This window comes from Giraffa tippelskirchi, chromosome 5, assembly GCF_054371585.1.
Source record: "Giraffa tippelskirchi isolate mGirTip1 chromosome 5, T2T-mGirTip1v1.2.pri, whole genome shotgun sequence".
Taxonomy (NCBI): Eukaryota; Metazoa; Chordata; class Mammalia; order Artiodactyla; family Giraffidae; genus Giraffa; species Giraffa tippelskirchi.
In genome coordinates, this window is record NC_137279.1 from 52,523,015 (window position 1) to 52,541,825 (window position 18,811).

At 40.5% G+C, this 18,811-nt stretch overlaps 1 protein-coding gene across 1 annotated transcript; it reads right to left on the reverse strand.

The window, feature by feature from the left end:
* Positions 1 to 1,461: 1,461 nt before the first annotated feature.
* On the reverse strand, positions 1,462 to 14,962 carry FAM177B (family with sequence similarity 177 member B). Its single transcript, XM_081489905.1, has 5 exons — positions 14,860 to 14,962; positions 6,737 to 6,917; positions 6,380 to 6,446; positions 3,051 to 3,148; positions 1,462 to 2,701 (listed from the first exon to the last, which is right to left on the reverse strand). The coding sequence occupies exons 2-5, from the start codon at positions 6,905 to 6,907 to the stop codon at positions 2,519 to 2,521; spliced, it is 519 nt and encodes a 172-aa protein (XP_081346031.1). The 5' UTR covers positions 6,908 to 6,917; positions 14,860 to 14,962; the 3' UTR covers positions 1,462 to 2,518.
* Positions 14,963 to 18,811: the final 3,849 nt, after the last annotated feature.

The following is an 18,811-nucleotide window of genomic DNA, read 5'->3' on the forward strand; positions in this document are numbered from 1 at the left end:
GGGAAAGATTGAGGGCAGAAGGAGAAGAGGGCGTCAGAGGACGGCATCTGCCAGGCTGAATGGCATCACTGATGCAATGGACATGAACCTGGGCAAACTTCAGGAAATGGTGAGGGACAGGGAGGCCTAGTGTGCTGCAGTCCATGGGGTCACAAGGAGTTGGACACAACTGGGCTACTGAACAACAACAACAATGGTGGCAAATGAGACAGCTAGACTAAGCTTGCTGGAGATGGTTGCCTGGATAGGCCCCAACACAACACAATAAGGCAGGAGGAATAACTGATACAACTCAGCATGATCAGTCTAGCCTTGAGGAGTAAGGCAGAATTCTGGCACTTTGGGAGCATTGTGACTTGAAGTCAGCTGGCTCCTGAATAGAGGTTCCCACTAACCTGAAGCTATCCCTTCCAGGAACTCTGAAACCTTGATTGAAGGGAGCAGGGCTTCCAAGAATGAAAGACAATGGAGAGCCCAAGTTCCTAGAGAGATCTGGGGCCCCAGTGGCAGCAAGACCAAATTAGGAAATTACCGTTGCTACCTTTGCAGCCCATCTCAGATGCACTTCAAGTGGGCCCCCTTCAAAGAGATGTATATCTAGGTGATTAGGCCAGGCAGTGGCGTCAGAGGCCTGAAGGGCCCCAGTTTCCCAAAGACTCCTGAAACAGTGTATGCTCTCCATAGACATTCTAGGGAACTGGAACGGGAAAACGGTATGAAGAGGCTGGGACATGGGCTCTTGGGAGACAAGTCATATGCCTAATAGCAAACCCTAACCTACCCAGTGGGGAAAAGAGCTCAGGCTTACCTGACAGCCTTAGGGGCAGGGAGCAGGCAGGCTGGCTAGGGTATCCTCCAACTGAGTCACCAGGGAGCCCTAGTTGCCGGAGAAGCCTAGGGCTAATCAGTCAGCAAGTTCATATGTAGACTGTCACCCAGAGTGATGGGAGTAGCAGGTTGCTATGGCCTCTCCACGTGGCCTCATATCATTCAGAAATCCAGCCCAACCTTCTTTAACACATGAAGCTTTCTAAGAGGACAAGTGTCCGAGTGTAAGTGCTTATCAAGCATTCAGTTGCGCCATATTGGCTACTCTCTCTTTGCCCAAGCAAGTAACATAGCCATGGCCATAGTCAATGTAGGCGAGGCTATACGAGGACATGAATTCCAGAAGGCATTGTTCTTTGGGGATCTTCAATATAACAGTCTATGGGCTCAGTCACATCAGTCATGTCTGACTCTTTGTGACCCCATGGACTGTAGTCTGCCAGGCTCCTCTTTCCATGGGACTTTCCAGGCAAGAATACTGGAGTAGGTTACCATTTCCTCCTCCAGGGGATCTTTCCAACCCAGGGATTGAACCCACATTTCCTGTGTCTCTTGCATTGGTAGGCAGATTCCTTACCATTGAACCACCTGGGAAGCCTATAACAGTCATTAATTAACCATTAACAACTAATATTCACAGTTTTTAAAAGCGTTTTCACATTTATTATTTCAGTTTGTTTAACAATAACCCTTGAGAAACAAATAAAACCCCTATTTTACAAAGAAAGGAGTGGAGGCTCAGAAATTAAGACATTTAAAATTATACAATTAGTAAGAAGGGGAATTGAAACTTGAACTCAGGTCTTATCACTGCAAAACTTGTAGCTTTGTATATCATCTCTACCTTTGGCCAGCACACCCTGTGTTATGCAGATATGATTTCCATGTCTGATCTTTACAGTTTTCAAAAATTTGTTGCCAAGTTAACAAGAGAGTCATTTACTTTTTCCAAATACTTTCTGTAGAACTTAGATTGCCATTTATTTTTGATGTATTTGGGGAAAAATGCACCCAACTGTCAAAGACTGCTATGTTGTAACAGAGTTATTAGCAATGTTTGCTTATTGGGGAAAGCAAGCCCCAAGTAAACCAGCACAGCTGTAGGGAAGGACATCCCTTATGTCAAACCGCAAAAGAAAGTTTTATTTAGACTTTATGATGCCCAAAGTTTCTTTTTAGGAACAGGAGGTTCTTTTCTACACTCTAGCCACCTGACAAAGAGTTTTAGCTTAAAACTCCCATGCCCAAGTTCCCTAAGGCATTTATGTGCTGTGGTGCACTGCCCTTAGTCACTTCAGTCACGTCCAACTCTTTGCAACCCTATGGACTGTAGCCCACCAGTCTCCTCTGTCCATGGGACTCTCCAGGCAAGGATACTGGAGTGGGTTGCCGTGCCCTCCTCCACACGGCACTTACACTACTATGCAAATATCAATACTAACAGCCCACAACTGATGGACAGGACTTGCATCATGGGTGGAGTTGGGTTTCAGGGCTTATAAATAAAAATGTATATTGAGAAAGAAACCACAATTGTTCTCACGATGGCTTGCAATTCTTGGCTAGTGGAGAATAAATCACAAAGAGATTAAGATCAGATCTGGCTCAGAAGCACCACCTGCGGTGCTGTTGCCATGGTAATCAATGACCAGGGAACAGAAATCCAGGGGAACCATAGCCCCGCTGCCCATCAGGAGCTGGAATCTGCCACCAGGCCCTCCCTGGATGAGGTGCTCCACTGAGAAATGCCCTCTGTAACATCTCGTAGTCTTGTTCCGTACTCACGGCCCCTGGACTCCAGGTGACATTTCTCGTTAGGAACATTGGCTGGTTGGGCCTTTGATCCATTCTTTTCACTTCCCTTGTCACTTTGCTAATATAAAGAGAAATAAGGAAATGTTTACCTGTAAATCCAATACCTCTGACCTCTACATCTTGTAGAGACACCCTTCTAAGAAGCTTCTCCTTTAAGCAATCTCAGGTTTCACACCACCTTCTACAACCTATCTCATGATGTTCTGACTTCACACCAGAGGCAAATATGAATAAACATCATGCAGTGAGGCACCTTAGAAAAATAAGTCAGTCCAACCATGAGAGCTCAGTGAAACTGCAGTATGTGAAATACCAAGTGGGAAATGCTCCTCTCTATGGGCCCAGATCAGAAACACCCAATATTCCCATCTCACGGCTCTTGCTGTCCCCATCAGGATGTCACATACCTTATTTTGTGTTCTACAGTACTCATATAACATATATTGGTACTTGGGCTGATGAAGACCAAAGAAGACAGCAAATCTTTCACCAAGGAATTCACAGGCTAGAAGAAAGAAGAAGCACTTTGGTAAGCTGAATTAATAATGAAAGCTTAGAGTCTGTGTAGATGCCAAGAGTTTCAACTTGCCCACAGACTATTATTATACTTACCTTCAAGGCTGACAAGATATTTTAATTGCTGTAGACTCTCAAAAATTTTAGGACTCAAAGGGAATTTGTTAAATCTTGTATCTTCACATAGGATGGCATCTAAACTATCCTTTTCAGGTGAATATATCAAGAGATTTTCAAAATACCTAATAACAAGTACAGGTCCTGAGCAATCAGAATAGATGTTGTCCATCTGCACGTGGGTCATCTGATCATTAGCTGTGAGTACGTTGCAAATTATACCAAAAGTTAAATCCAGTATTACCAAGACGCATGTCAGAAATTCTTCCATGCATCAAAAAACAAAACAAAACAAAACTCCCTAAGCAGCAATTTAAGGCTTTCTTTATCTGCCTTCACTTCGGTAGCAAGGTGGCTTGCAGCCTCAGGGATTGTTAGAGTCAGGAATAAAGGGTTAGCATGAATAATAAGTGGTTTCCAGGTCTTTCCTAGGGATGTTCTCCCTTATAAGTACAGGACTAGGACTTCCCTGGCGGTCCAGTGGTTAAGACTTCTCTTTCCGATTCAGGGGGTGCAGGTTTGATTCCCAGTGGGGGAGCTAGGATCCCACAGGTCTTGTGGCCAAAACCCCAAAACAGAACAGAAGCAATAATGTAACAAATTCAATAAAGACTTTAGAAATGAGCCACATCAAAACATGTAGGACTTCTGATGTGCCTCCTCCCATTAGAGGACTTTGTGATTCCCATGATTTGTTCCACTTCTAAAGATACTGCTCATACAGTACACCAAAATGACGCTCTCTGTTTTTTTTTTTTTTAATGTGCTTTATACTTTCAGAAATACTCTAGCTCTTTAATCTTTTTGTTTGCCACAGTGCCCAGTACATGTGCATAAGAGAAGTTTCTAAAATATTAGCATCTCAGGACGTTTTCCTGTTTATGACCTACTGGAATTTTAAATTGGAGAAATTAATTACCAGTGTCATCTGTGTTCCAGTTCTCACCAAAGTCTCTGTGTAGAGATCAGGATACTGACGGTTAACATATTTATGCCTCCACTATAGTTTGGAAACTCCAGGCAGAAGCTCTTTAAGATTACAGTTCTATTTGGAACCCAGAGGTGGATAGATTCCCCATGTGTCCCATCCCCGTCATCGGAAATCAAAGCCCAATGTGGAAATCACTGTAGTCCCCATTCTCCTTCACACTCTCATACTGCTGTACTGAGTTTTGCTTTTTTTAACCTGATCTAATCTTTTAAGTTTCCATCCCTCAAAAGCATTTTACCTCTTCAAACAGTCTTGCCCTAACTAAAGCACAGAAGTCTCTAGAAGAAGCATTTCTTCTGCCAATGTGTTTTGGTCAAGGTAAGGTCAGTATTGGGGGTTTCCCAGGTGGCACTAGTGGTAAAGAACCCTCCTGCCAATGTAAGAGATGTAAGAGAAGAAGGTTCGGTCCTTGGGTTCAACAACTCACTCCAGTATTCTTGCCTGGAGAATCCCATGAACAAAGGAACCTAGTGGGCTATGGTCTATAGGGCTGCAAAGAGTCAGACACCGACTAAAGCAACTTAGCAGGCACACACAAGGTCAGTATTCACCTGGATCTCTAAAGTAATTTCCAAATTACTAACCCTTTACCTTGATTTAAAAGTGCTTAGGGCTCATACCATCTGACTAAATCACCCTTAATGTAATTTAAAGACCCCACCCCCACCCCTGGTCACTTTCGTGGTCCCCAAGCTGGCATTGGCCAGACATACTTTCAGAACTCTCTTAAGGTCACCTCCAGAGGTCACCATTACTGAGTACTCCAGTCTATAGTCCCTATATTCCTCCTACCCTGGAAATCGTAACAACAAAATATCATTATAAGCATGCTTACTGGCCAGTATTATTCATCTAATATTAAGGTCGTTGAAAGCAAAGACTGTCATTTGTCTTTGAGTCCCAGGGTCCCGCACAGTGCTGAGCACATGAGTATTCAGTAAATGTTTATTTAATGAACGAATGGAAATCAGTTCCTAAGAGTTAGGCTTTCTATTTTCTCAGATTTTTAAAGTTGTTTTCCCCCCATCATATACACGTTTGCTTAGTTGCTCAGTGCTCAGTTGTGTCCAACTCTTGGCAACCCTGTGGACTGTATCCTGGCAAGCTCCTCTGTCCATCGGATACTTGAGGCAAGAACACTGGAGTGGGTTGCCATTTCCTCCTCCAGGGGATCTTCCTGACCCAGGGATTGAACCTGCCTCACATTTCAGGCAGATTCTTTACCCACTGAGCCACCAGGGAAGCTCATCATATATATAAGTATATATGAGTTAGAAGAAAATGAATAATTAGATGTTGCCAATTGTGTTTTTTTTTTAATTGATGAAAGTCAAACAAGAGTTACTATTTCATCTCTTATAAATAAATAAATACAGGAGCCCCTGGTGGCTCAGAGGGTAAAGAGTCTGCCTGCAGTGCAGGAGACCTGGGCTTGATCCCTGGGTCGAGAAGATCCCCTGGAGAAGGAAATGGCAACCCCCTCCAGTACTCTTGCCTGGAGAACCCCATGGACGGAGGAGCTTGGCAGGGTACAGTCCATGGGGTTGCAAAGAGTCGGACATGACTGAGCGACTTCACTTTCACTTTCTCTTATAAACAGCCACTTAGGCCATTCATTATCTCCTTGAGAGGGGTCAATAAAATTCTTGCTTATAATAGAATGATTATGACAAGGGAACTGGGAACCGTGTCAGATAACAGTAGTTAAAATCAAGAAAGAACTTGGAAGCTTATTCATGTGAAGAGTCTACTCAGTGAGGACTGGCTATTGTCTTCAAATGTTTGAAACTCTGTCCTATGAAAGAGGAATCTAGATTGGTTTTGTCTGGTCTTTAAAAGGGACAACTAGGATCAATGGGAAAAACTCTAAAAGAAGATTTAAAGGAAGATAGAGTTTACTAACAAGAGTTGGGAAAAGATGGCAAGGTCTCCCTGAAGATGTGAAGCTCTATGCCTTCAGGAATGTTCCAGTGTTCCAGTGTAGATCTGAAAGTGAACAGATCTTCAGAATGCCGTGGAATGGATTAAATCACTTCAAGTCTCATCTAACTCTGAGGGTCTATAAGCCTATATTTATGACAGAAAAAAAAAAAAAACCTTAGCAGTACTTACTAGAAAGTGAGGTTCTTGCTATTTGCCCTGCACAAAACCGTAGGTAAGGCCCCCAGGCAAGTTTAGACTAAAAGAGAACAAGAAAGAGAAACCAGGTTAGAGTAATTAATAACAGAAGTGATGACTGCAGAGTCTGCAGTGTAGAGGCTTCAAAATGCTTTGTAATAGGTTCCATCTTCCCTCTCATAGATGAGAAAACTAAGATGATCAAAATTATAAGCTGACTGTATACAGCTCCAGCAAGCAAACCAAAGAGAACAAGGAGTTAGCTTAAAATTATTTTTGACAAAACTTGTCTGGTTTTATCTCTCATTCACTCAGCCCCCATGCTCACTAATAATGATAATCTAAACTTACAGGATCAAGTGTTGAATTTGTTCTTTGTTCTTTTTCTTCCTCTTCCTCCTCCTCTGTGCTATATTCTTCCATGATGTCTCCATCAGCAAAGTGGATAATTCTTCTGGGAGTTGCCCTTTTGGAAGATCCACTCTTCTCTAGTTCTAACTGCTGGAAACTGTCTTTTTCCATAAGGAAACAACTGGTAAGTGAAAATCAGGACACTTAGAACAAGTTGTCCAGGAGAGTGTTATATAGCAGAGACATGTCTAGTCATTTTCTTTTCCTTTTTTGGCCATTTTGTGCAGTGTGGGGTATCTTAGTTCCCCAACCAGGGATCAAACCCTCACCCTCTGCAGTGCAAGGGCAGAGTCTTAACCACCAGGGAAGTCTTTGCTGATTATTTAGTTATTCTTGATGGATTGTGAAGACAAAGAGTTCACGGGTAATCACAACCATGATCTCATCAATTCTTCAAATCCAATACAGGACTGTTTAGCTCTGTACTAAAATGGAAAAGATTTAATTAGCAGTGAAAATGTGAACTTTAGGTCTTCAAACAAATATGTCAGCAGGGTTCCTTTACCACTTATTAATTGCCAAATCCACAGCTGCTAGTAGGAAGTGTCCATCATCCTGTGGAAATTCCTCAGTCATTTCAATAAATATTGAGGAGCAATACAAGTAGTGGTTAAGAGTACAGGCTTTACGCAAAACAGCTGAAAATATTTGCCAAGTATATATCTGATAAGGGACTTATTTTCAGAACATATTTTTAAAAAACCACTGCAATTTATAAAATAAAAACAACTCGATTTAAATAGGGGCAAAGAATTTGAATAGACACTTTATGGAAGATTTATAGATGGCAAATAAATTTAGGAGAAGTGCTCAATGTCATTAGTCATTAGAGAAATACAAGTGGAAACCATATGTCATATCATAACATAGTCACTGGAAGGCAAAAATTAAAGACTAACAATGCTAAGAGATGAGGAGTAAATGAAGCAACTAGAACCATCACATATTGCTTGCTAGTGGGACTGCAAATGATATGGCCACTTTGGGAAACAGTTTGTATATGTGTGTGTCAGGTGTGTCCAGCTCTGTGACCCCATGGATTGTAGCCCACCAGGCTCTTCTGTCCATGGGATTCTCCAGGCAAGAATACTGGAGTGGGTTTGCCATTTTCCTCCTCCATGGGATCTTTTCAACCCAGGGACTGAACCTGATCTCCTGTGTCTCCTGCATTGCAAGTGGATTCTTTACCTGCTGAGCCATCAAGGAAGCCCAGAAAACAACTTGGCAGTTTCTTAAAGACATATAATTACCATATAATCTTGTAATTCCATGTCTAGATATTTACCCAAGAGAAACAAAAACGTATGTCAGTCTAAAGATGTATATGTGAACATTCTTAGCAACTTTATTTATAAGACCCCAAACTGAAAATAATCCAAATGTCCATCAACTGGTAAAAAGATAAACAAAATGTGGTATATCTATGCAATACAATACTGCTCAGTGATTAAATGTTGTTGGACAACAAATATTTGCAATACTCTGAAGCAATCTCAAGAGCATTATACAAAGTAAAAGATGCCAGATACTGTATGATTCTGTTTATTTGAAATTTTAGTAGTAGAACACAGATCGGTGTTTGCTAGGACTGAGAGGATGGAGAAGAAGATTGACTACAAAGGGGCCAAGGGAACTTATGCAGGTGAGGGGACTGTTTTCATAGATGGCATGATTGTAGTGGTGGTTACTCAACTGCCTATATTTGTTAAAATGAATCAAAATCTAGACTGAATATGAATTTTATTGTATTTAAGTTAAATCTTTATACAACTAACAAGCTTGGAGCCAGAGTTCCTGGGTTCAAAATGTTATTACTTAATATTCTGATGTCTCGGTTTCTTTATCCATAAAGAATAATATAACTTGAAAATGTGTTAAATATATTACTGACCTTGTAAAATTAAGGAGTAAATGAGGAAAGACACATACAGGAGTTGGTACAGTTCTTAGCAAATAGAAAACATTTAATAAAGTCTAGCTGTTGTGAAGTACTTATCACTTAATGGTGTGTATATATCAGGCACTGCTCTAATATAGTAAGTACGCTATTTTTCTATATTTTTCTTGAGAGCAAAACACCTAACACTATATTCTTTATATTTCATATATTTTAAGATTATATCAGCAAACGGGAGGCTGAGCTGATATGGAAGAATTTTCCTTCCTGTTCGGAACATACAGAAATGCTGGATAAAATTAAACAAACAAAGCATTAAATCAGGCTGCTCTTAAGGAAGTGATAAAGAGAGAGAGTCAGAGGGAGAGGAAGGGAAGGACTAAGGGAGGTAGGAAGGAAGGAGGAGGAAAAGAGGAGAAAAGGAAGAAAAAAAGAAAGCTACGTTAGGTGTCAGGAAAAGAGAGGAAACTCAGAATCATATGATGAGTTGAAGCTGAGATGGTTCCTGGGATTTCAGAATTAGATATAGGCCTTGAGGATAGGGCTATTTAATATTGGTGTGGAGAGGACAAAGTCTTAAATCACAAATCCCATGAGTGTAAGGGGATGAAATGAAGCAATGTGCATAAAACTAAAATAATAAAGTACCATCTTATTATAAAATATGGAGGAGAAAAACTATCTGCTGGTCTATAAAAGTGGAAAAATAATTTATCATCTCTCAAGGCAACATGGTAGAAATAGTCACATGAAAAACACTATGGGCCACGTGAGCCCCAGGCCAGGACCACATACTGGCTTGTGGCCCAAGTTCATAGCCCTCATCTGGACCTGAAATTAAGCTGAGTGACCTGAAGTCATCGCAGTCCACAGAACTCTCAGATGCAAATGCAAATGCTGGAGGGACAGTTCAACCAGACTGGGAACACTGGACCTCCACTGCAAAAAACGCTCTAAGGAGGCACTCACTGCAAATACTTACAAATCATATGACCAAACCAACCATCAGGAGAAGGGTTCAGCAAATGAAAGGGAAAAAGATTGGGAGAGCCCCCATCCAAGAATGAGTAATGATAAACATGAAACTTTAAAAATGAAAGACGAGTTTTTAAATCTTTTAAAAAGCTTTAAAAATGATGGCGATTCAGTGATCAAGACTTCACCTTCCAATGCAAGGGGTGTGAGTTTGATCTCTGGTTGGGGGACTAAGATCGCCCATGCCTCGGGGCCAAAAAACCAAAACATAAAACAGAAGTAGTATTGAACAAATTCAATGAGGACTTTAAAAAAAATGGTCCACATTAAAAAATCTTTAGAAATGAATATGTTTAATATATTCCAAAAGGAAGCAAAACATTATAAAATCCAAAAGGAGCAGGTTGATTTGAAAAAGAACCAAACAGAAATTCCAGAAGTGAAATATTCAGGACCATATGATAGGTTGGATGTAGATTGAACATAGTAAAGAAATTGGAGGAAATCTCTCATAAAACAGCATAAAGATATATATACATATACATATATATTCTGTTGCCATGAAATATGGACTTCCCTGGTAGCTCAGACGGTAAAAGCATCTGCCTACAATGTGGGAGACCCAGGTACAATCCCTGGGTTGGGAAAATCCCCTGGAGAAGAAAATGGCAACCCACTCCAGTACTCTTGCCTGGAAAATCCCATGGACGGAGGAGCCTGGTGGGCTACAGTCTATGGGGTCACAAAGAGTTGGACACGACTGAGCAACTTCACTACCATGAAATATATATTAAAATATGTATATATTCTGTTAAGATGAAAGCAAAGTTATGAGCTGAAGAATAGATGAGAAAGTTCAGTATACATTTAATGGAAGTTCCGCAAGAAGTGAATAGAAATAATGGGGGAGGTGATGATTGAAGAAGTAATGGCTATGAATTTTCCATATTTGAAGAAAGACACAAATCTTCAAATATTAGTAACATGAGAATACTAAGATGGGTAAAAGAAAATCAAACCTGATCATAGAAATTATGGCAAATCTTGGACTTCCCTGGTGGTCCAGTGGTTAAGAACCTGCCTGCCAATGCAGGAGACATGAATTTGATCCCTGCTCTGGGAAGCCTCCACATGCCATGGGGCAGCTAAGACTATGAGCCACAACTACTGAGCCCACGCTCTAGAGCCTGTGCTCTGCAACAAAAAAGAAGTCACCTGAAATGAGAAGCCCGAGCACTGCAACTAGAGAAAGCTCTCATGCAGCAATGAAGATGCTGTGTAGCCAAAATAATAAATAAAAATGTAAAAATGAATAAATAATAGAAATTATGGAAAAATTTAAAGTTTATAATAGATGTGCATATTAGTCTATAGGCTAACTTAAAATCAGCATCAATTGAGATCAGAAGACAATTGATTATTGCCATAAAGAACCCAAAATCCAAAAACAACAAGGTCTGACTGTAAGCACAAGGAACTATATTCAATGTTTTGTAATAATCTGTAAGGGAAAAGAATCTGAAAAATTATGTATATAATATGCACATACATATTTCCTGGTGTACATTTTGCTGCACACCAGAAACCAACAAGATATTATAACCAACTATACATGAATAAAAAATGGAAAACATTTTTAGAAAAGAATTCAATATCTAGTTAAACAATTATTATTTTTATTAGGTTGGGGCAAAGTAATTGTGGTTTTGCATTGTTGACACTTGCCTTTGATACTGAAATACATTCTTAAATAAATGTGGCTATGTTATAGAGGAGAGTGAAAAAGTTGGCTTAAAACTCAACATTCAGAAAACTAAGATCATGTATCTGGTCCCATTACTTCATGGCAAATAGATGGGGAAACAATGGAAACAGTGACAGATTTTATTTTGGGGGGCTCCAAAATCATTGCAAGTGGTGACTGCAGTCATGAAATTAAAAGACACTTGCTCCTTGGAAGAAAATCTATGATAAACCTAGACAGCATATTAAAGAACAGAGACATTACTTTACTGACAAAGGTCCATATAGTCAAAGCTACGGTTTTTCCAGTAGTCATGGATGGATGTGAGTTGGATTATAAAGAAAGCTGAGCGCCGATGAATTGATGTTTTTGAACTGTGGTGTTGGAGAAGACTCTTGAGAGTCCCTTGGACTGCAAGGAGATCCAACCAGTCCATCCTAAAGGAAATCAGTCCTGAATGTTCATTGGAAGGACTGATGCTCAAGCTGAAACTCCAATACTTTGGCCACCTGATGAGAAGAACTGACTCATTTGAAAAGACCCTGACGCTGGGAAAGATTGAAGGTGGGAGGAAAAGGGGACGACAGAGGATGAGATGGTTGGATGGCATCACCGACTCAATGGATGTGAGTTTAAGTAAGCTCCGGTAGTTGGTGATGGAGAGGGAAGCCTGGTGTGCTGCAGTCCATGGGGTCGCAAAGAGTAGCACACGACTGAGTGACTGAACTGAACTGAACTGAATGTTCATTTCTCGCTTTGCGCTTTTTTTTTGCCAATGACTTATTATTTGCTGCTTATTTTATATGTATTTTAGACTATGGAAATGGTTAGACAAAAAGCAAATTCAAGCAATTTCATTTTTCAAGTTCAAAATGGGTTGTAAAGCAGCAGAGACAACTCACAACATCAGCAATGCATTTGGCCCAGGAACTGCTAATGAATTACAGTGCAAGGGTGGTTCAAGAAGTTTTGCAAAGGAGATGAGAGCCTTGAAGATGAGGAGCGCAGTGACCAGCCATTGGAAGCTGATAATAATCAATTGAGAGCCATCATCGAAGTTGATCCTCTTAAGTTGCTGAAGAACTCAAGGTCAGCCACTTTATGGTTGTTCAGCATTTGAAGCAAACTGAAAAGGTGAAAAAGCTCAATAAGTGGGTTCCTCATGAGCTGACCACAAATCAAAAAAATTCTCATTTTGAAGTGTCCTCTTATTCTAGGCAACAACAGTGAACCATTTCTTGATCAGATTGTGACATGCGACAAAAAGTGGATTTTATATGACAACTGGTGACAACCAGCTCAGTGGTTGAACCAAGAAGAACCTCCAAAGCACTTCCATAGCCAAATTTGCAGCCAAAAAATGTCATGGTCACTGGCAGTCTGCTGCCGGACTGATCCACTACAGCTTTCTGAATTTCAGCAAAACCATTACATTTGAGATGTATGCTCAACAAATCAATGAGATGCACTGAGAAGTGCAACATCTGCAGTCTGCATTGGTCAATAGGAAGGGCCCAATTCTTCTCCAAGGCAATGCCTGACTGCATGTCGCACAACCAACACTTCAAAAGTTGAACGAATTGGGCTACAAAGTTTTGCTGCACCTGACCTTTTGCCAACTGACTACCACTTCTTTAAGCATCTCCACAACTTTTTTAAGGGAAAACGCTTCTACAATCAGCAGGATGCAGAAAATGAGTTTGTAGAATCTTGAAGCATGGATTTTTACACTACAGGAATAAATATATTTCTTGTGGGCAAAAATGTGTTGATTGTAATGGTTCCTATTTTGATTAATAAAGGTATGTTTGAGCCTAGTTATAATGATTTAAAATTCACAGTCTGAAACCACAATTACGTTTGCACCAACTTAATAATTGATTAGTCTCAGGTGTACAGCAAAGTGATTCCGTTTTATGTATGTATATTATTTCAGACTCTTTTCCGCTACAGGTTATTACAAGATATTGAATATAGTTCCCTGTGCTATACAATAGGTCTCTGTGTTTATTTTATATATAATAAAGTGTATTTGTTAATTTCAAACTCCTAATTTACTCCTCCCCCCTCCCTACTTTCCCCTTTGGTAATCATATATTTGCTTTCTATATCTGTGAGCTCATTTCTGTTTTTAAATAAGTTTATTTGTGTCATTATTTTTAGATTCCTCATATAAGTGATATCATATGAAACTTGTCTTTCTCTGTTTGACTTACTTTACTTAATATGATTATCTAGGTCCATCCATGCCAGCTGAACAATTATTGAGAATGAAATAATGACATTTTATGACCTATAAAAACTTAGTTAACCATCCTGCATCTTCACTGAATGAATAATATAAGATTATATGTCAGTTAGAAGGAAAGTGAGCGCAGAAGCAAGAGATGTGAGAAAAAATGTAAATAAGTGAGTAAACAAAGTGAGAAATCTTAATAGTGACTCTTAAAAACTCTATTTTGGTATGGCATAGCATAAGAACAGAGAAGTATTAAGTATTAGACAATAATAACAAAAATATGAGGGGCTGACTTCTTTAAGTATTGTTTTGAAATAGGAGAGGATTAGCGTGCATGTTGACAATTTAAAGGCAACTAGAAAAATAATGGAATTAGAACATATAGCTCAAAGCTGGTAGAAACAAATTAAAGGAAATAAACATCCAACAGAAGGCAATAAACAGGGAAGAAAGAGAACAAAGGAAAAGCATGAAAAATGAAAATACTATAAATAATTTCCAATAAAATATTAGAAATAATTCCAAATAAGTCAGTAGTCATAATACATATGAGTAAGTCAATTATCGACCACCTATCAAAATGAAAAACAGCAGATTGAATTCTTTAAAGATTTTATGGGTGGGAAAATAGTATTGCATACACACATACATATATATATTTATGTAAGTATGAATCAGGGAGAAGGAAATGGCAACCCTCTCCAGTATTCTTGCCTGGAGAATCCCAGGGACGGAGGAGCCTGGTGGGCTGCCGTCTATGGGGTCGCACAGAGTCGGACACGACTGAAGCGACTTAGCAGCAGCAGCACGTATGAATCGGTCACCAAACTGGTACAATGCTGAATTTATGCCACTGTCAGAGTTACCAAAAACCATCAAGGGTTAAATTTGTTATCTAAACCAAGGTGATGTGAGACCTCTCAGCCCAGGGTCCCCTGAGGAGTCTCAAGGATGCACATGGTGTTTCCTGACTGACTGAGTGGCAGTGTATCACAAAAGAGTCTTGCTAAAAAGTAGGAAGAGTTGTTACCACGTAGTTTCAGATGCCAAAGATCAGCAAAAAACCAAAACAAACAAAACATTGTAACTTGGTGTTTAAATATGCTGAGCCTAATACTACTGCAAAACTAAATATTGTCAGTGCTATGAGAAATAAAGCGTTCTATACGATCAGAAGAAATTTAAAACATTTTCAAAAAACAACTCACCAAAGTTATTCCTCTGCTTTTTCTTTCATTGCTCTAACTGGTTGTGTTTGGTTTTGAAAGCTTTGACTGTGCTGACGTGGAAAGGTTCTCTTGTGTGCGTCCTACAGGGCGGAACATATTTGAGTTGTGGGAAGGTCAGATGTATTTACACATTCGACATTAAATAAACCCTGTGGCTCTCAAACTTGTCTTCATGTTAGGATTATCTGGGAGCCCTTTTTTAAAATTTCAAGGCCGGAACACACATGAGACCCACAATCTCTAGGAGGGGGACATGGCCTCAGTTCTTTTCGAGGCTTCCCTGGTGATCACAATGGGCAAGCCAGTTTGGGGACCAGCTCCTTAAGGAAAGCAGGAAGAAATGTGACTTCTGAATTGAACAGACTTGTGATTTAGTCATGTGGTATACTGCAGAAAGAACCAACAGCAAGAAAAGATGTCTTGTTTTTTTCAAGAGTGTTTTTTTTTTTTTTGCTTTCCGCTTTCTCAGGCCTTCTTGCCTTGCCCCAAGTGGAAAAGCTTAAACATCAGAAGTTTAATAATAAGGCCCAGCCGTCTCATTATAGTCAATTTACCTCCTTTCCAAATCATCTCCCAACTCAGATATTTCCAAACCAAATGAAGTTGTGCATCCCTCATTTACCTGGCTCACCCTTGTTATATTACAAACAAATGATATCATGGCATCTGGTCCCATCACTTCACTGCAAATAGAAGGCGAAAAAGTGGAAGTAGTGACAGATTTTATTTTCTCGGGCTCTAAAATCACTGTGGAGAGTGACTGCAGCCATGAAATTAAAAGATGATAGTTCCTTGGAAGGAAAGCTATGACAAACCTAGACAGCATATTAAAGAGCAGAGACATCACTTTGGTGACAAAGGTCTGTATAGTCGCACCTATGGTTTTTCCAGTAGTCATGTTTGGATGTAAGAGTTGGACCATAAAGAAGGCTGAGGGCCAAAGAATTGATGCTTTAGAACTGTGGTACTGAAGAAGATTCTTGAGAGTCCCTTGGACAGCAAGAAGATCAAATCAGTCAATGCTAAAGGAAGTCAACCCTGAAAGGACAGATGGTGAAGCTGAAGCTGCAATACTTTGGCCACCTGATGTGGCCAAAGAGGAGAGATTTAGGCCAGGAGGAGAAGGGGACAACAGAGGATGAGATGGTTGGATAGCATCATCAACTCAATGAACACAAATCTGAGCAAACTCCGGGAGATAGTAAAGGACAGGCGAGCCTGGCATGCTGCAGTCCGTGGGGTTGCAAAGAGTTGGCCGTGCAAATGATATCTGTTGGCTTTCTGAAGAAAATTGTAGTCTCTGTTCTTCAAAATACTGTTATGCATGAAATAGACATATTCATCTTTAAAATCAGAGTGTTCAAAAGCCATGGTGTTGGTGAGAGAGAACGAGGAGGGGAGAGAGAGGTCTAGTTTATAGTCTATTTAGTGAAGTTTTCTGCCACCTAATGGACATTTCAGAATATGCTATGCAAAATTTATCTTTGTAACCACTGTGTCTGTCATACAGAGGGGGCTCAATATTGAAGTGAGAAATCTACTTGTTTTTATTTACCAAAATCTTGGGAGCACTACCAACTTCACACCAAGTACCTAGACTGTGGTGTTTTATAAGTGATATTGCTGTTTAGTCGCTAAGTTGTGTCCAACTCTTTGCAACCTCATGGACTGTACTTAGCCCACCAGGCTCCTCTGTCCATGGGATTTACCTGGCAAGAATACCGGAGTTGGTTACTATTTCCTTCTCCAGGGGATCTTCCCAACCCAGGGATAGAATCTGTGTATTTTCATTGGCAGGCAGATTCTTTACCACTGTGCCACCTGGGAAGTGGTATTTCGGAGAGTCAAGTATTTCCTATAATATACTTTAATTCTTATGATAACCTCTAGTTTTTTCTTAAAACAAAAAATGAAACCTAGTTTATCAAGGATTGCTCCCAAGAGTATCGTGTAATTAACACACCCTTTGAGATTCCTGATCTTTCAATATTGGAGTACCCTACGGCTCAGCCACTCGACTCATCCTGATTTTTATCTACTCCTCATTTGGCCCTATGGCTTTAAATACTATCTACACACACATTTATATCCAACATTTTTATCTCCCTGAATATCAGATGCATAGATCCCACTGTCTGCTTGCCATCTCTTCTTGGAGGTCTAACAGACACCTTGATCCTCATGTCTAAATCTGCTCATACTTTCAGGGCATCCTTCTCCTTCCTGAAACCACCCTCCTCCTCCCAGCCCCCACTCACACACTCCCATCTACTCCTCTGGCATTTTTCCCATTTCAATAAATGGCAACTCTATTCTTCCAGGTTCTCAGACCTAAAACATTGGAGACATTCTGATTCTTCTGCTATAATCACACCTCACCTTAAGTCCATCAGGAAATTCTCTGGACTATTGCCAGGGTCCTAACACCATCAACCCCAGTCTAAGGCACTGTCTCTCACCTGGATTACTGCAGCACCTCCTAATTGGCTTCCTACTCTCTATACTCAGAGTGTTAAATACAAAATCATACTGTGTCACTTCTCTACTTGTAACTCTCCAGTGGGTTCCTGGCTCACTAAGAGTAAAAGCCAAAGTCCTTACAACGGCCTACAGAGATGTGGATTTGGCCCCAGTACTTTTCTGGTCCCATTTTGCTCTACTTTCCCTCCGTTGACCTGCTTCATTCCGGCTGTTGCCCTCTTACTGCCATTCCCTGACCACCCAGGCTCTGTCCCCCACAGGACTCTGGACGAGTCCCTCTTCTCTGAGACTTTGTTCCCTCACTTCCTTCAGATCTGACTCAAAGTTCAGCTGACAGAGTTCCTACCTGAATTCCATAGCACCTGCCCACTTCCTTCACCACCCCCAGTCCACAGCTTACCTTATTCTGTTTTGTCTCATTACTTACCAACATTTACCACAATCTGTATTTCACTTACCTCGTTTCTGTCTCCCTCTCCCCTTCCTTCTCTGCCCGACCTTCCAGCCAGGGTGGAAGGGGGTTTACCTGTGTGCTCCCTGCTTTATCTCCTGCCCCCTACAGTACCTGACACAGGTGGAGCTCAGTATTTGTTTAATATGTGAATCATACAGTCAGTTCACTTTAATGGGTGGGGGAAGGTTCTACATGAGATTGGAAAAATAAGGAGAACGGCTTTATAATTGTTTTTATTTCCTGATGTTGAAATGGCTACCTTATTTTTCATTACACTTACACACTCACTACGTTTCAATTAACTCCTTAACTGAAACACAGTATGCTCAGCTGTAGCAACAAAATAGCACCATACTTCTACATCTTGGCGTTTAACTTTGGGAAGGTATAATACCTTAAATTTCTTAGAGTTCTTTCAGTTTTCACTAATCAAAAAAAAAAAAAAAAAGAAGTTTTCAAATGAATCTGGTTAATGCAGCAGAGAACTGGCATTGGGTAACTACCGAGAGTTTATCAGCCCTGTTCATACGGGCCTGCGGTACCCCCAGCTCCCTTCCCTTCTTTCCCTGCGCGGGTTGGGAGAGCAAGCCTTACAGGACAGTTGAAGCCCCACTTAAAAGGGCAGTATTTACTCCCAGTTTCTCTATGCCATTTCACCTATGGACATGGGCCCTCTGCAATCAGTGACTCACCCCGGGCGGGCAGACTGAGGAATTCTGAGGAAATATGAATAAACGAACAGTATAAACAAACCACCGCTCCTCCTTGAGAAATGCTGACAGAACATCATCTGGCAGGACTTTTCCATTAATCTTTATTTTCAGTACTAGACCATGTACATGCACCCAAACACCATGGGTAAGTGACATTACTGATATACCTGTGCTATTGGGGTATTTTACCTGTCCTATTGGGGTATTTGTCAACTTTTCCTACATCATAGCAGATGATCTAGGAAATTCGTCCAAAATTCTGGAGGCAACCAGCCTGTGAGCT

What these genes read in the sequence shown, in the direction of transcription:
- FAM177B (XM_081489905.1), bottom strand. Translation starts at nt 6,907, where the DNA reads ATGGAAAAAGACAGTTTCCAGCAGTTAGAACTAGAGAAGAGTGGATCT. An exon ending in CAAATTCAACACTTGATCCT is followed by an intron (nt 6,447 to 6,736) that starts GTAAGTTTAGAT and finishes GTTCTCTTTTAG; the next exon opens with TCTAAACTTGCCTGGGGGCC. An exon ending in ACTGTAGAACACAAAATAAG is followed by an intron (nt 2,702 to 3,050) that starts GTATGTGACATC and finishes TCTTTATATTAG; the next exon opens with CAAAGTGACAAGGGAAGTGA.